Genomic DNA, 19,227 nt, shown 5'->3' with positions numbered 1-19,227 from the left:
CCTTTTTTTTTTTTTTTTGACAAAAGGTAAGCTATTTTATAAGAGAGCCTAGGGCTGGGCTATTTGACCTAAAATCAAAACCTCGATTATTTGAACACTTTACCTCGATTTCGACTATTTAACGATTATTATTTTTTTATTTATTTTATAATTTTTTTGCCCTCATAGTTCATTAAAGGGTTGTAGTGTAAAAATACTCCACTAATAAATGTGATCACAAGATTCTTTGTGATTTTAAAATAATTGAAGGAAACAAACTGTTTATGGTTATTTGTTGAATATTTCGAACAATTGAATTCAAAGCTTGCTTGAAATGAAGACGTCTTATGAAAAAAAAGTCATTCAGTTAAATTGTAAAAGTTAAGTTTCCAAAAAAAAAAAAAGGAAAACTTAAATTTTTTGCAAACAAAATAAATGAATATTGCCATGTCAAAAGTAGAAAATAACCAGCATCTCTTGCAAACAAAATACATTTAATACATTTTACAGGCGCTGCATGTAAAAGTGTCAATTCTTTTAACGTGCCACTCACGTGCGAGACACTGCAAAATACGTGAGTGCAACGGTCATACACATCCGTATAGCACCGACGCAGTAGTATGTTTTTAAGGGGAAAGTATTAATAGGATTAAAAAAACGAAATAACCGACATGGTAAAATTACGTCAGTTACAGGTTCTGAATTTCGGTTTCGATTTCTTTTCAATTAATCGTCCAGCCCTAAAAGAGCCTACAGTACAACTTACTGAAATGTCTCATGTAATCGCTCATTCTGTGTCAAACTGCGGAAAACGTGTAAAGCTTGTAAACAATGCCACGTAACAATACATTTACCTCAGAATAACCCTTCAGCGTCCATATGCTCATCAGTCAGCTAGAAAATTAACTATAAAGAGGAGCATTTTGCTATATTTATGTGCTATTGCATATTAATATTTTTACTTAACTTGTTGTCTGCATGATAAGAAATGCAAGAATGTAAGCTAAAGCTAAAAATTCAACTCGATTATAAAATTGCATGTTACTAATGAAGAAAAACAGACTGGATGTGTGAGTGAAAGACATATGACAACATTTATAGGATGCATTGAGGAGCCCAAACTACATTCAGTGGCCAGGTTGATACTTATGTTCCATGATATTGGTACATATTCTGTGTAATAAACAATTCTTTGTGACTGTATATTTCAAGTAGGAAAAGATGTTTAGTTCCCACTTTAAGTCAAGTCAAGTCAAGTCACCTTTATTTATATGCAGCTCGAACGTGTCCTCACCTGCACTCAAAGGTAGACACACATCCGCCATTAAAGCAAGTAACAGTGAATAGAGTATTAGTAATGTAAGCGAGATTAGCGGCAACCACGCTGGCGATGCTAGCGGGCTATATGCTAATAGCGGACAAAAATAGAACTAGTGATAACAAGGCGCTCTGATTGTTTTTGTTGTAGAATACGATAGGGGATATATTCACACGTTATAGAAACGAGCCCTTAGTTGACCCTTAGTTCCTAGGTCATCTACAAGATGGATTAAAATGCTGATAAAGTCAAGAAAAGATGAGACATAAACACATGACAGTATGTTTTAAATGTTAAAATGTAAAAAAAAATAAGAAAAAATTAAATAAAACACTTTTATTCTGTGGCGCCTAAAAAAATAATTTGGCACCTACGTTTTTTTCTTATAGGAGCTAATGGCTCCTTACTCGATTTTTTTTGTCTGGAGCCCTGAGACCTTAGCCTGGAGAATGGAGCATTGTGGGTAGGTGGTGGTTGTTCATGAATGTGTGGTGTAAAGTACTGACTGACTTTACCTAAGAAAAAAAATTGTCACAATAATTAGCCATATAAATCGCACAGCTTGGTGTAACATCAGAAATACCAGAAGATAAACTACAAAGGCCTGTAATGATCTTTAAAAATGCATAGTTCTACCATAAGAAGAACTAGTGTTATTGAAGTATTATTTATATACTAATATATTATTTATTAATATATGCTCTTATTTTTATATTTTGAGACTTCAGTTTAATTTTAGTTTAGTTTTGGTAATTTGATGTGTTTTTGGATTCCCCCCCAGTTAATTTTTTCAGTTTTAGTACTTTAACTCAAACTAACTTATTTCAGTTAATTGACAAAGCAGTATTTCTTCAGTGTTTTTTTCTAATATTTGTTGATCAAGTTTTTCATCTAATGTTCATATTTTATATTAGTTCTTTGTTTTTTAGTTAATTTATTTATTTTTTTTTTCAGTTTGATAGTTATAGTTTTAGTTTACAAAAACAACACTGTGAAGAAATCCAGGTGTGTGTGTGTTTGTCTTAATCGAAAGATATAAGACTATCCCTGCGTCTCAATGGTCATACTATCCATCCTAAATAGTATGTGAGATTAAAATAAGTGTGTCCCAAAGCATAGTATGTTATAAAGAGTATGCCAAAAGTCCCCGGATGGTCTGCTATTTCAGGTCGATTTTTGAAGTGTGGATCCGTGCACATTCTAATGGCTAATATTACCCACAAATCATTGCGCTTTGACATGAATAAAAAGTTTTAAAAACTACAAACATGGTGGATGTGCGTGACCGACGGTTGAGTAGAGAGGTTTAGATAAAGGGGTTTGAGTTACTAATAATCAACATTTAACCTGGTAAAAAAGTATTTAATGTTATCCATGTTATATTTCATCTGCAACAGCAATGTAAACTTTTATAAACATCCGTTTGGTCGTTAACTTTTAAATGCATCATTATGCAGAAAATGTGAGCAGAGTTCTCCTCATGAAGACCCGCGACTCGCAGATCAACGAGCTACTTCTTTTCTCTCCAGTACGGTAGGAAGTTAAATGAAATGAAAAGTGGAGGATATAAACTGTGACAAGATGATTGACAGGCCAGTTTACAGTGACAGGGTGCGTGTAACTATGTGACAGAGCGGTCCGTTAAAGACGCAATTGTATGACGTGATAGTATGTCCCAAAGCTTGTGTACTCTTTTACTACACACTCAAAAGTGTGTACTTTTTCCTCACCAAAAAAGTACATACTTTAAGGACGTAGTATAAGTAGGCACATTGAGACGCAGCATATTACAGAGCATAGTAATGGAGGACCCCACAGCTGCCATTTATCACACTAATTACACTACAAGGCAAGAGAGGAAGAGATCACTAAAAAGAGCAAGAGAAAGACTATGAGGAAGAAAGAGATGGCACTATAGCAGGAGAAACAGATGGCAGCCTTCGGTAATATGTAGCACTTAGCATAGAATGATAGAGGAGCTCAGATTTGTACATCTCATAGAATTTTTTTGTTTGGGGTGATTTGTTTCCCACAGACTTAAATTTGTGTTTTTGCGCACATAATGGTGTGTGCATACGAGGATAGGCATATGTATGAGTGTGGATGTGCCTCGGGCCATTGCTGTGATGGATGGACTGCTGAATGTGTGTGTGTGTGTGTTTGAGCTCCTGAGTGGAGCGTTATTAATGCGATTCTTCCACATCCTTGATGTGCCAGTAAACCAAAGGACTTTGCGCTGGCCTGTGTACTTTTTCGCCCACCCCACAGGCGCACATACACAAATACTTTTCTTTGCCCTCACAAAAGCACATTAACATTCACACCCACACCCACACTTTTGCAAACACGCCCACACATTTGGCCTTTTGGCTTGCTTGCACCCAACCCTCTGGACAACTGGACAGTCAGATCACACACACACACTAAATGCCGTCTTTCTCCGCGCAAGCTGTCAGTCTGTTTAATCAGTAGTTTAGCACTCTTCTCCACTGTGCAAGTGTGAGAACACAGTGCGTCTCTGTACCGACGGCTGTAGTGGAGATGGATGACTGCGCCGATATTAAAGCCCTCCTCTGCTCTGTGGAGACAATTTTAAGTCCCTGCTGGGTGTTAAATAGCTAAGTCGTTTTATTCCTGCACACGATTCAGATTGAATAAGTTTGAACTGCAGCTTAGAGATTGTGCTTGTGCATTTTTTTTCAATTCATATTGATTAAAGGGCCATTTTCTATACTTTTATAGTCCAATTAAAATGTCAAGGTTTCTTGCACCAAAAATAGTTGTTAAGCTACTTTCAGTTCTCAGCTCTCCCAGACCCATAGAACTAAAGATGTATAATAAAAGTGTTACTTTTTTTCTGATGTTAAAATATTTTCTCCTATCCTAGCTTAATATGCAAAATCAACAGTGGTGTATAAAATACCTGAAAGTCATACTCAAGTAAAAGTACAGATATCTTACCAGAAAATGACTTTGGTAGAAGTTGAAGTCACCGTTTAGAATATTACTTGAGTAAAAGTCTTAAAGTATGTGATATGTATTGTACTTAAGTACGAAAAATGTTTTTTAAATCTTAAACGTACTTAAGTATTGAAAGTAAAAGTACAAGTTAATGCAAAATGGAAAAGAAGCAAATAAGGCAAAATTGAGCAAAAACAAGCAATATTATGTCTAAAATGTAAGTCACTTATTGCTTTACTGAACTTGAATAAAATGATTAATAAATGTGTTCATGCTGATATCTGCAGAAAACTCTTTGTGTGATATAGATTAAGTTAACTATATTCAATTATATAGACAAAAAGCATACAGAAGCATTTTTGCCATCTACAATTTATGCCTGGAATTTTGAGTTTTAATAGACAAATAAATCAACGTGCGTGAACTCTGTGTGATTTGGTGATATAGCCTACTTGATAATGTCCGATCGCACATCATTACAACAACACTTACCATATTATCGCAGACGATATACTGTATATCGCACACCCCAGCCTCGACTTGAGTGGAAAATGAAATCACCAGCGGTTGCGCGCACTTGTTTGCACATGAGCAAAGGTGTTTTTAGGAGTCTTAACTTGCAGACGCCAGACCACTGATTCGTCAAACCTGCTTTCCTGCAGTCCGTGTTCTTCTGACTTCTGACTATTTTGTAGTAAGTAACGAATTTGCTTTGGGGAAATGTATCGGAGTAAAAGTATACATTTTAATTAGGAAATGTAGTGGAGTAAAAGTAAAAGTTGGCTGAAATATAAAAACTCAAGTAAAGTACAGATACTCCCAAAAAATACTTAAGTACTGTAACGAAGTATTATTACTTCGTTACATTACACCACTGAAAATAAAATCAACAATATGTAAATTGATTTACTAGTGTTAAAGTCAGCATGAAATGGAAATTCACCGTCTATGTTCTATAATGTCAATCTTCCGGTGAAATAACAGACTTCTCTCTGGTGACGTATGTTGGACTTTATTGGATCATTTAATCAGCTTAAACCTCTTCTATTTCTTACAATGAACAGCAAGCGTGCATTTAGATCTGCCTCCATTCAATCAACAACCCATGAATTGACCCACATCTCACTAAGTTTCACTTGAAAGAATCTGATGCTAATTCAGTTACATCATTACTTTTAAAAGTGTTAACACTGGCAGTGTGGCAGTATCAAAACATTGCTCTGTTTGAACATCCTGACCAGGCCAAAAGCATTGGTTAAAGCAATGTTCAAGTTTGGGATGGGACTATATGTTTGGAAATCTTTTTAAAACAATCATTATGCACTTCATTTTGCACTTAAGCTTTAAAATGGGATGCTTTTTGCTACTGTGCCTCTAAGACTTCCATGTAAACACCCTCTTCACTTGTGAGATGAATTGAAAAACAGTGCTTATTTAAGTTTGCTGTCAGGTGCAATATAGTTGGCTCTGCCTCATCCTTCAATGACAACCTCTGCACAGCCTGCATTACATTGTGACAGGTTCACAAAACAATCCACAAAGAAATGTGCTGCACAAACTGTGAAGGTCAGACTGAAATAATCAGGGATGTTGTTAAAAATAAACTTCAAATGCTTGTTTCTAACATTAGGATCCTTCTGTCTATGCAGAGACACAGGTGCTACCCCACAGCACAATGTTTGCTGAACTTCCTGAACCTCTGAGATAACAAATGGATTTTTTTTTTAAATGTGTCCTGTCATTTACATGCTCATGGCTGTGACAACACAACCATGCTTACAGGTTGAGCCATTTTTGCAGCTTATTTTTCATAAATAGTTTGAGAAACCTGAGGAGGGAGTTTTGCATTTAGAGCATTCGAGTATAGAGTTTGCTTCAAAAGAACATGAATATTTCTTATCTGTAATGTTTGATATCACTTGTGTGTGTTCTATCAGATGCTGAGGACGTGCTCCTTACCAGACCTCAGTAAAGTATTCAGTGATGCTGCAGAACCTGAAGTTGCAGTCGCTCCTGACAACAACCTGGAGATTGAAGATCTGGAGGATAAAGCAGATGAGCAGTCTGAACCTGAGGAGTAAGACACACAAAACATGCATGCATGTGTACCTGCTCTCTCTCTCTCACACACACACACACATTCACTTATGACTGTGTCTCTCTCAGTGTGTACGAGGATGATGATTTGAGGGAGCTCAGAGCATCTATGGAGAGGCTTCTCCAAGAGCAGCGCGGTGATGATGAAGATGATGACGAAGAGGACGACGATGGCGGTGGATCCAACAGTAGTCCAGCTGATGAAGAGGCAGCTGGCCTTAATGGGTTGGCTAGTGCTGGTGTTGACAAATGCAGTCCAGAGGAGGAGTGTTTTAATGGAATGGCTGAGGAAGATGATGATGTTAGCCATGGTGAAGAAGAGCCAGGAGGGCCAGTTACTAACGGAATGGAGGTTGAGGAGGATGAAGAGCAGAACAGTAGTGAAGGCCAGCTCAATGAGGAGTGGCAGTCTGGTAATGCATCCATAAACAGCTGTAAATGCTAACCATATCCACAAACAGAGCACAAAGACTGAACGCATGCCCAAAAACAGGACAGATCAACTGCTATCTGCATCCACAGATGCAGCATTACGGCTAACAAGATCCACAAACATGTCCGTGGACACAGCATAACACAACAGCTAACCTTAAAATCCACAAATACATCCGTGTGAACAATACAGCATCTTACTGTATCTGTCAACACAGCACAACAGCTAACCATAACCGCTAACATAGTGCAACAGCTAACTGTAACCACAGTGAAACAGCTAACCTCTACTGTTAGCACAGCACAACAGCTAACCACATCTGCAAACACAGCGCAAAGCTAAACACATCTGCCATAACAACTACTAGCACAGCACAACAGCTAGACACAACTGCTAACACAGCACAATTGCTAACTATATGCACTAAAACAGTGCAACAGCTAACCATATCATCTAACATAGCACATCAGCTAACCACATCTGGTAACAGGGCACAACTGCAAGCCACTTGCGCTAACATAGTGCAACAGCAAACTACAACACAGCTAACAATTGCTAACTGCATCTGCAAGCTCAGGTCAACAGCTAACAAACACTTTAAATGCAGCACAATAGCTAATCATGTTCATAAAAACAACAGCTAACTTCAACTGCGAACACAAATGTTGACACCATCCACAAACACAACTAAACAATTACTGACTACATTAACAAGCACAACTCAATGGAACTATAACAAACAAACATCATGTTCAACTGTTGCTAAGCTCTCTAAAAATGAAAACAAGTACTGTGTTTATTGAGCTAAAGATATTGTTCTGGCTCATTGAATTTGATGATTGATTTGGCTTTGTATGACTATGGTGTGGAATGACATTGGCAAATAACACTTTCAGTACTGACATAGGTCAGCGTAGTATTAGCAATATTCCACAACAATACACTCTTACTGTGTGAACTTTGATAGATTGTAGTATATCTTTATCTCTGTGCATGTGTATGCATGCAGATGACAGCGAGGAAGAGGACGAGGAAGACCTAGAGCAACAGGACAGTATCTTCAGTCGTCTGGAGGAGCTGCGGTTCGATCTAGAGCATGCCATGGGCTTTGAGAACTTCATTCAAGCCTACAACAAGATCAAGGTCTGAGTTCCTCGGTTTTGCATTAAATGTCAACTCTCACCATGTCTCCAGTGAGATTCAGTGGTTTTGTGCCCGGGTGAATGCATTGCGGAAATACTGCATAACTAAGAGGTCTTTAGTGGTCAAACACCACCAATAACAATGCAGCTATGTACTTCTTAGATGAGGACACTTATACATTTTTAAAAAACAAGTTTTGTTTTTAGCCGTCGTGTTCATTCTGGGAATTAGATACAGATGTTATCCTTAACCTTTAAGAATGTTAAATGTGCTGCCTTGTGGTGCTTTTTATATAGTTTGTCACACTGGAAGTGCAGAAAACTGCTGTGATTTGCTGTAATTTATGCTGCCGCTTACAAAAAAAAAAAACCTTCGGTTAAGAAACCCTTCGTAACAACATGAGATTAGTAAATGATGAAAGAATCTTTTATCTTTGGGTAAATTATCCCTTTTAGAATGTGGTTGCACCTGGCACTGGGCTTTATTACTTGACTTTATCCAGCATATCCAGATTGTAATTTGTATGAGTTTTGTTTGTTTATTTAGGCTATTCATGAGGATGAAGATGAGAACATTGCAATGGGCTCCCGCATGGTGCAAAGCATTTTGGGAACCAAGCACCAACACTTGTATCCTAAAATCCTCCATTTGGTGATGGCAGATGGAGCTTACCAGGAAGGTAAAGTGTGTACACACACATTCTCACTCTGATCCATTCATGCACCATTTCATCTGATGTTCTTCATACAGTCGTACCAGTTCATTCAGTCAGATCTTTGCAGAAATAGAGCAATATAACATGAATGGGTGTAAAAGAGAGCAATTATGTCATTCAGTGCAGTGTGAATCAAGCACTTTAGAGAATGCCCTGAAAACAGTATGACATCACACTGGCAGGAATCTGAGAATGGCTTGATTTTAGAAAGGGGTTTGGATTTATAGAGATTTTTAAAAAAACACTGGGTGGATTTTTATCATTATAGGGTGGTTGTGTACACACACTGCCAAGACACATTTCAGTTCAAACATGTAAAAGTGAATTTTGCATCCAATGACCCCTTTAAATTATTACAACAAAATATTTTTATTACTAATAAAAACAATATACTTATGTAAACACTAAATAATAATGTATTATTATGTATAACATATTATCTTATTTAATTATCACTTTTATTATTAATAATAATAACAACACCATATACACACATGCCTACCTTCCCCAGCTATTTTTTCCAGTTTTTAGTCCCTAGACTTACCAATACAAGCCAATAACAAAAATTTGCCAAAATTACTATAAAATGATTTATGATTTTTATATTTTATTTCCATACTATAAATGTATTTATATTTTTTTTTTATTATTATTATTATTATTGCTTATAATAATAATAGTAATAGAAATACAATACAAAAACATGATACAACAATGTACTGTTCAGCTCATAAAGGGATAGTTCACCCAAAAATGAAAATTCTGTCATTAATTACTCAGGCCCTGTTTACACTAGTGTGTTTTCGTTTTAAAACGCATAACTTTTGCTATGGTTATGCCTGTCGTTAACACTACTTCGGCGTTTTCGACCCTTAAAAACTGAGACTTTTGAAAGCACTGCAGACCCTGTTTTAGTTTGAAAACTCTGGGGTTGCGTTTCAGTGTAAACTGACCAAAACTGAGACTTTTGAAAATGATGGCGTGGCTGCCCACATTCGCTCTGCGTATCCTTGACGACCTTGTAAACAATAACATCATGCTCATTGTTGTACCATAGACATGTATGGCTGCGATCCACTCCACTTTTAGACATGCATTTGCGAACTTCCCTAAGCACTTCCCCTCGGGGGAATCCCTGCTGATTTTGAAGTGCATTCCACTTCGTGACGTGAACGAGGGAATTTTACATGGACATTCCCTCGACCCCTCGATTTTGACCGAGGGAGCGAGTCTGCTTCATATGCACACTTCAGGCCACTCCACAGACCACAATGCAACACGATTATGACGTCATCGCAGATCGCGTTCAATTTATCCCCACCCCAAACAACTCTATAATATATAAATGATTTTTTTAAACATTTGTAACAGCCCAGGCATACCTATATACATATAGAATGCTGCACAAAACAAATTCGTAAGGGGAAAAATGTAAACAATAAACCAGATATTATACTCTATAGAATAAAACTCTATAGCAGATTCTAAGTGATCAAGGGCTTGGGACGTTCCAGTTCAGCCCATTCCAAGGGTTCCGCCAGTAGTGAGCACTCATGCAACGTAAACAATGACGTACATCCGAGTGAGTGAGACGGAGGGAAGTTTGCGAGTGAAGGGCATAAAAAACGGACTGGAACGCAGCCTATGGCGGTTTCATCGGGCGCACGCACCTGGCCCGAAGATAACTTCCAGTCTGTGTTTATTTATCGGTCTGGCTAGTGGCGCCAGCTACAAACGCAGTTAAAGTGATGAGTAATGAAGTTGGGCTCAGGTTGTTGTGCTGTGGGATGTGTTTCCCATACATTTATTTATTTGTGGCGACCCGCCACGATATCAAAACTGACCGATTTTCCAAAAGGCTTCATTGAATAAACATGAGCACGTACTGCACGTTTAAAAAATCAAAACGAGGCGCGGGTGTTTTTATATCACTGTATTTCTGAAGGAAGACTGTCTTTAGAAAATGTTTGATGTCATTTTCATTTCATCTTGCATGTTATATGCCTCATAAAGCAGGGCTTGTGAGCTCAGCGCTGCTTTGTGTACAGCCGTTACTGGGGACACCTCTGTTTCTCCCGCTCTGCTGGCAGAGAATGAATTTGCTTTTTCAATAAGTACGTCTACACAGCAAACATATTTTGCTTGTTATCAAAAATAATCTACTCTAGAGGGACTTAGCTGTTGTTATTGATTCTATTTGGAAGTCTACCAGAAGTTAAGTTAGGGCCACAAAAGCATGCATGCACAGTAACATTTGTTTATATTGTTGCCTTAAAACCTTCTATAGGTAGAATCCCATTCGACCACTCCAAGCACGTAGACGCGTCCGCTATCTAAATAATAGGGCATCTGCCTATACATATCTATGGTTGTACCTGCATGAATGGTCATGTGACATGTGTTTTCGGTTGTGTAGTGTGGACGGAGATCGTTTCTGAAACGCAGTGAAAACGCCAGTGTAGACGAGGATTGTTTTCATTTTAAAACGCCATTTTAAAAGGAAAACGCACTACTGTAAACAGGGCCTCACCATCATGTCATTCCAAAGCCGTAAGACCTTCGTTCATCTTCGCAAATTAAGATATTTTTGATGAAATCCAAGAGCTTTCTGACCCTGCATAGACAGCAACAGAACAACGGACCTTAATGACAGAATTTCCATTTTTAGGTGAACTTTCCCTCAAATGTGTACAGTTCATTCACTAGTCCAAACAGAGTGAAATAGATTAGCTGTTCAAACAAGCAGTGCCTTCTCTTGTAGCAGATGTTTTCAGCACAAGACATGCTGCGTAAGTCTCTGAGCAGTTCCAGGGCATTTGGGTCAGGTCATATCATTTGGGTTAAGTTGCATACATGTGTCTGCTTGTGTATGTAGCAGCCTCTGATTGATGTGAGGGTATTTCTGGCATTTACACTGTGTGTTCAAGGCTAACTCCTGATTATGGACTTTAAGGTGACCTCTGACATGAGGAATATAGCCTGGAAGTTTTCTTAAGATCTCAGTCTCGTAAGTGAGTTAATTATTATTCTTTAACAGTTCCTCTGTTTCTTTCTCTTCTGCCCCACTCTCTCGCTCTCTCGCACTCTCTCAGATAATGATGAATAGAAGTTATTCATCCATGCCGTTGGCAGCCTTGGTCAATCTGCTGGTAGGCTGAAGTGTTCCCATGATGCACTCTGACAGGCTGAGGAGGTGCATGTCGGGGAAAGGGGGTTTGAGAGAGAGGGGGTAAAAAGGGAAATGGTCCACTCAAGCATGGGCAGTTTAAAGTCCACGGTTGACTGTAGTTCTACTTCCATATCTCAAGTCACTTGAGCACTACTTTGTAAATTTTGTGCATATAAATGTGCCGTGTATAATAATATTTAACCAAAGCGTAGCCGAGTGTTAGCAGGTGAGAAGAAGTCTCCGACAGAGATGCACGTGTGTGTACTCCTAGCTGATGACAGACTGTATGTGAAATGCTGCTAGTGCTGTATTCACAACAGCTGAAGCCATGGAAACTGCTTTTTAAGGCTCTAGACTGGCCAGGGAGGTCTAGTTTAGGGGTCGGAGGTCAATTATCTGCCCAATATCAGGTGCTCACGCACAACAGGCAGCGGGTTCTTCTAACCGGCTGTCTACCTCAGAAAACAGATCAGTCTAAACGTCTTGTCTAAAAAAAGTCTTCTCCAGTTTTCTGAACCTCTTTTTCTACTTTTTACACATCGTTTACATAACATGCTCAAATTATTTAGCCTTAGCTTTCAAGATTTCTTACCGGTAAATCTTAAAGCATTATTTCAGGATTTGGCAAAACTGTTATTTAGGAAGTTACTATGCAGATGAAGTTCTTATTGGGGTTTTTAACGTGATGGTTCACCCAAAATTAATATTCTGTCATCATTTACTCCCCCTCATGTTTTTTTGTCCATCACATGGAATAAATGGGGGCCACAACAACATTGGACCCCATTGACTTTAATTGTGAAGAAAAAGTCATACAGGTTTGGAACTGCATGAGTGAGTAAATGATGATAGAATTTTCATTCTTGGTGAACAGTCACTATAAGAGCATTTATAAATGCTGTGCACATGCTTTATGCATGTTGTATGCAGCTGCACCTCCGGTGGGTTGTATTAAATTACCTCTGTGTTTTAGTTGCTGGCAAAATGTGGTACTTGAAAGTGTACAGAAAATTGTTAAATAATTTGCAAGCATTACGGTTTGTTTGCATGTCAGAATATGTATATCTTTGTACTGAGAAATAAATAAACGTAATTTTTTTTAAAGAAAGTGCCTGTGTGTGGTTATTTGGCTATAAAACACTCCGCTTTGAATGTGAAGCAGCTGAGCTAAAATCAGTTGCCAATATCTATTTTCAGCTACCTGGGGGGGGTATTTCTTCACCTATCTGTAACCTGACTGGTCTAGTGAGCTGTCAGTCAGCAACAACCTTGCAGCTGTCACAAGAATTGGCTGGAAGCGTGTAGGGTTTTCCCCTTATCGCAGAACACCCGTACATTCTCAGACAACCACAAACTATTGTGGGTGTGTGTGTGTGTGTAAGTTGTGTCTTTGCCAGATATCTTGAGTCACGTAGTTGCAAGCCTCTACAAATTCATTCATGTGTATTTCCACCGAGATAATTGAACATCCACAAAAGAGTGTCACTGAATACAATACTCTGTTCAAATTGTTTACTCAGCAAGGACACTTGAAATTGATCAAATATGACAGTAAAGACCTGTATAATGTCAAAAGATTTCGATTTCAATAAATGCTGTTCTTTTCAACTTTCTATTCATCAAAGAAACTTGATAACTTCGTATCACCGTTTCCACAAAAATATGAAGCAGCAAAACTATTTTCAACATTGATAATAATAAGAAATGTTTCTTGAGCGGCAAATCAGCGTATTAGAATGATTTCTGAAGCATGTGACCCTGAAGCCTAGAGTACTAATGCTGAAAATTCAGCTTTGCCACCACAGGAATAAATTACATTTTAAAATATGTACAAATAGGAAACTTTATTTTAAATTGTAATAACATTTTGCAATTTCTCTTTGCACCTGAACAGCATCATCAATCATTATGCTATTTAATTTCTCCCTTATTCAGCAAAAAAACAGTTTGAAGTAGCAGTAAAAACACTTTGCCCTCAACTACCATCACTAGTCTTTTATTTCTCACTCTATGTTGTGCTTTGTTTGGCATAAACTCAGTTGTGTGTTGCATTATATCCATTGTCACAGTTAATTATGCCTGTTTGAGCTTCAGCTCTGTGCTATGCAAATACATCTACCTGATCCTGTGGGAGAATTAAATTACACCATACAAGGAAGCACTGATGGATGAAAGAATATATTTTTACTCTCTTTATCATGACAGCGTATTACTCTCATTTGAGTGCCTTTTAATTTCAAGCAAGATGTATATATTGTACCGCAATTTTAGAAACACCAGAGCGTCGTTAATCATATCGGTACGGTTAATGGTTCTGAAATGCTTGCAATTAAAAAAAAGCCAGTATAATTAACTATTTATCATCTAAACGACTATTTACAGATATGAGGATACTCATTTACCATTTCAAGAAAAACTTGGGCTCATGATATAATCATTTAATTGATTCATTGCATTGATATAATGTTCAATATTCGTGGTCAGGAGTCATGGAGTTCGGGAGGATTCTTAATCACTGGGAATGTTTAATATGTTCATGACGGATGGGGTGAGGCAGTAAGACAGCAGAATGGATTGAGGAAGAAAAAGCTGTTATCCTCGTCTCACCCTCCGTTCCTCTAAAATCTTTTACCCATTTATCAAATCCCAAGGGTTGAGTTAATTGACTTCCTGGTTTTGGTTCCCAAAAGGCAATATGTGAGTAAATGAGGAAGATCTCCTATGTATATATGCAATACATACATATTCACGCTCCGTTTGCCATGCACACACATGAATGAATCGTTTTTGCCTCGTATCTGAGTAATTTCATCGATGGCTTTGTGCCTAATATGACAAGTGTTTTGCCTGAAGGTATAATTTTGCAGAGTTTTTCCCTTGATGGGAGTTGCAGATCTGGTTTATTTGTACAGTCTCTATGGGCTTCTTAAACTAGGTTAGATTGTGTTAAAACCCTCCCCCACCTGAAGGCAGATTAATACTGCTCTTTCATTAACCTCTGCACTATTAACCGTCTCTGGTGTGGAAACAGACATTCAATATCCCGTTGAAGTCCTGCTGAGACAGGAGCATGAGGTTATCAATAGCGCGGGCTGTAAAGCGTGTATTGATAGATGTATTGGAGTGGGTTAGAGAGGGAAAGAGAAAGCAGGATGTGTTGGATGATGAACTGCGGAGAACATTTGGTGCAAAGTGTGTTTATGTGGGGAAATTGGGGAGTGTTGTCACACATTTTGCTTCAAAGTCTGAAACTCAGTTTGTGCTGTGTGTCAACCCTTTATATAATGTTCCCATATTTATCTCCGATAAATTAATGAAATCTACAATTTATCCCTAAATTGTGTACATTAATGTCAAGTACAAAGGGTGCTGTTGTTATAACCTACAACACCACCAGGATAGGGAGTAACACTGATAGAGAACATGGACAATTTAAACGGGTTACGTTATAATGTAATCCCCTCAGAACCCGCAAAATCATTCATAATTTCATTGTCATTTTTTTTTATTACAAAATTCTGTACTATTTTGTCTAAATTAATTAAAAATGAAAAAAAGTGTGGCACAAGTGAATTTAGGCATCACATTATTCTAATAGTGTTTTCAAATTTGAAGTGAGTGTTAGATGATGATGATGATGATTAAATACATCTATAAACTATATAAATACATTACCATTCACTAGTTTGAAGTCAGTAAGTTTTTTTTTTTTTTTTAAAGAAATTCATACTTTTATTCTGTAAGGATGCATTAAATTGATCGAAAGTGACAGTAATGTTATTTATAATGTTACAAAATATTTTTTTGTTTAAATGCTGTTCTTTTGAACACTGTATTCTGAACTTTCTAAGAATCCTGAGAAACATATCATCATGGTTTTCATAAAAATATTAAGCAATACACCAGTGATAAAAAAAGAAGAAATGCTTTTGAACAGCAAATCAGCATATTAGAATGATTTCTAAAGGCTCATGTGTCACTGAAGAAAAGAAATCAGCTTTGCCATCACAGGAATAAATTATATTTTAAAATGTACATGCAAATAAAAAACAGTAATTCTATATTGTAATAGTATCTCACAATTTTACAGTTTTTCCTATATTTGTTTGCAAATAAATGCAGCTTTGATGAGTATAAGAGACTTCCAAGAACGTAAAAAAACACCAACTCCAAACTTTTGAACACTAGTGCCATATATAGTGTTGACCAACACTAATAAACTAATATTTCTTAAATGAATATATATAATATTTATAATATTTCTTTAATATTGGTCAATAATATGGTTCCGATGTTTTCAGATTTCTCATTGATTATATTTTTAAATGATAAAACTATCTCATCCTCCTGATTAATTTTGAATTTGACATTGATCTTAGCACTGAACTGATGGGATTGAAAGGAGCCATCCTCCCCCATCAACGCCCCTCATAACTAAAACAGTGGGGTGGAAGAATTATCCCTTAATGTCAAATGCACAGCTAAACTCTGGACTGACCACAGGACATTCAGTGACAGTGGCAATAATATCATGTCAAGTTGAAGATGGTTGACCAAGAACTTGGAGGTTATATAAAAGCTTTGTTACTTATTAATTGAGAGCAACACCTGTATGGCTACAAACAAGCCAAGAATCAGTGGTTGTACTGTACCTAAAATGAAAGCAGAGAATATCAGCCCTCACTCACACTAGCCCTCATTCTGTGTGCAACATTAGATCATGAGTTCACAGTTTTGAAGATTTAGATGGTCGTGGTAGATTGTCACGGCCTTGGAAAACAGATGCGTTCAAGCTGCAAAAGATCCCTGAGTCCATTATTCTGTCTGGCTCTCATGTTTTGAGGAAAAAGCATTTGTCACGTCTCCTCTCTCTCTCTTTCTGCTATCCGTTTCTCTCGCTCAACCCCTCCTTGCTTTTTTATTGCCCGTGACACAGCTGTCGCCTCAGACGTGGCAGAATCGTGTGTGCTTTAATGTGTGCGTGCAGACAAATTGCTGATCACAAACTCACTCAAGGGAAAAAATAAAAGCCAAAATAACATTCTAGCTCTGGCACTTGAGTATAATGTGATTACCTTCTCCTTTTGTATAAAGAATGATTGTGCATAAGGCTATGAAAGCATGCATAAATGCAGTATATATGTTGAAATGATGCATCAAGGACACTGTAAGAATCTATAGTCTGCCCCGACCCAGATTCCACTCCACAATATGTTTGATCATGCTCATTTCCCAAAATGGCTTAATTATTATAGAGAAGAAGAAAGTCAACAGTTATGTTGTTTCTAGACCATTTGGGATGATCACATCCTGAGCAAATGGGGACCAATTGTAGAACGGGAGCAGGTGTGGGACACCGAGAACCACCTCAGACAAAGGGGTGTCAGAACTTAATTAACATACAGACCACAGCTGTTACAACAGGAGCAACTTCATTTGGATTAAGGGTAGTAAACTGTAACTGTATAAAAGGTTTGAGTTTAGGATATTCTGGGTTCATTCCGACTCCGTTGAACCCAAGGTACTACATGTACTTTGTCACTGCTATGCTGCAATAAACATCTTCATCGAGATCTTCATCGTCCTCATCAATTTTCTTACAACACTTTCAATCGATCAAAAGTGAAAGTAAAAGACACTTGTTACAAAAGATTTATAGTTTAAATAAATGCTATTCTTTTGAACTTTGTATTCATCTGAGCTTTTTAAGAATCCTGAAAAAATGTATCACAGTTTTCACAAACATATTAAGCAGCACAACACTGATAATACTAAGATTTTCTTTTTTTTTTTTGTGCATCAAATCAGAATATTAGAATGATTTCTGAAGGATCGTGACATTGAAGACTGGAGTAGTGATACTGAAAATTCAGCTTTGCCATCACAGGAATAAAGTATATTTTACAAATTTATTAAAATAACAAATAAATTAGTTCTAAATTGTAATAAAAATGGTAAATTATAATATATTTTTTAATATATATATATTATATTTTCTAATGCACAGCTGGCACTTCAAAAGTGGCAGAATTGTGTGCACTTTAATGCGTGTGGCTGCAAATTGCTGACCACTTAAAGGAAAAAAATAAAAGCTAATATAACTTTTTCTGGCACTTTGAGTAGTATATTTTCTTCATTAGCATGACGAACGAAGACGTATAAGTCTATGAAATCATGTATATGCTTGTAATTATTGTGAATCACCTGCACTGTTATTCCAAGCTCAGAACAATCCCACCTCAGATTGGGCCATGACTGAGTCAGTGATAAATCAAAGCAGGCCTTCCCTCCGGGGTTATCCAATAAATTTGCACCAGGCTTTACAGCCTCTGCCCCTCCCTTCAGGGGGTGGGCTAAATGACCCCCGGCAACAGTGAAATATGACCGGAGGGCTGCTGCCAGCTCCGGCGGGATCACTTCTGACATCCAAGAGCTGTACCACCATAAATCTAACTTCTTTATTATTCTCTCTCACTCTCTGTTCACAATACAGTTCCTCTCTTACCTCTCTTTTCTTTCTGTGTTACATAAATATTTGCCGTATTTATTTTCTCTTTCTGATTTATTGTCCTCATTAGCCAAGGCATGACAATACACACTGCACTCACATGCATATGCACTCAAATGAGCCCTTCATGAACTGTTTCAGCTCAATTACACACACTTGCTTACCAAATGTTGCCATTATCGTGGCACGATTTAGTTAAGAGTGCAAATTGCTCACAACGATGTGCTGTAATTTTTCCTGCAGCAGACAAAGGACAAGCCAAACACTAATAAAAGGCAATTTAAACATCAAATCTAGCATAGTGTAGCACATTCATCATCACGCTTGCGTTTCTCTGCTGGCGCTATCGTTCTCTGTGGGATCTGTAAAATAAATGAGTCTATACATAAATTGTTAGCTTCCTGCTTATGGCGTGTAGAAATATATGCGCTACTGTAAATAAACAACTGAAAAGGCGCTCTTAACCTTTTGAACAAGTATACGGGCTACATTTACTGCCTTTGACTTACTTTGTTTATGCCGTATGCAGTGAATTCTTGCAAAATATATTACTTCATCATGATAAGAGCCAGTGAGGTAGAAACCTGATGATGTAATTCCTGTTGATTTTAGGGCTTGAGAACTTTGCCTTCAGGTGAAATGTACGGTGGCCGAGAAGTGCAAAGCAGATCACAATTCTGAAAACAAAATAACAAATTACAAATGCAAATGCAAGTCTAAAAAACTAAATAACAATTCAGAAAGCACAACAACAATTCAGAAAACATTATAACAAGTCAGAAAACACAATGACAAATTCGAAAACAAAATAACAAGTCAGAAAAGACAAATCCGAAAACAAATTAACAAGTCAGAAAAGACAAATCCGAAAACAAATTAACAAGTCAGAAAAGACAAATCCGAA

At 37.4% G+C, this 19,227-nt stretch overlaps 1 protein-coding gene across 1 annotated transcript in view; it reads left to right on the top strand.

The window, feature by feature from the left end:
• Positions 1-12,910, top strand: part of LOC107683980 (serine/threonine-protein kinase Nek1-like) — a 38,318-nt gene extending 25,408 nt beyond the window's left edge. Inside the window, exons 31-35 of the mRNA XM_016480086.1 lie at positions 6,196-6,335; positions 6,425-6,768; positions 7,798-7,931; positions 8,478-8,610; positions 11,739-12,910. Of these exons, the coding sequence (XP_016335572.1) occupies positions 6,196-6,335; positions 6,425-6,768; positions 7,798-7,931; positions 8,478-8,610; positions 11,739-11,752 (765 nt within the window). The 3' untranslated portion in view covers positions 11,753-12,910. The remainder of the gene's footprint in view (positions 1-6,195; positions 6,336-6,424; positions 6,769-7,797; positions 7,932-8,477; positions 8,611-11,738) is intronic.
• The last annotated feature ends 6,317 nt before the right edge of the window (positions 12,911-19,227 follow it).

This window comes from Sinocyclocheilus anshuiensis, unplaced genomic scaffold (assembly GCF_001515605.1).
Source record: "Sinocyclocheilus anshuiensis isolate Anshui unplaced genomic scaffold, SAMN03320099.WGS_v1.1 scaffold637, whole genome shotgun sequence".
NCBI lineage: Eukaryota > Metazoa > Chordata > Actinopteri > Cypriniformes > Cyprinidae > Sinocyclocheilus > Sinocyclocheilus anshuiensis.
Note: the sequence above shows the minus strand (reverse complement) of the source record. Positions and strands in the feature narration are given on the sequence as shown.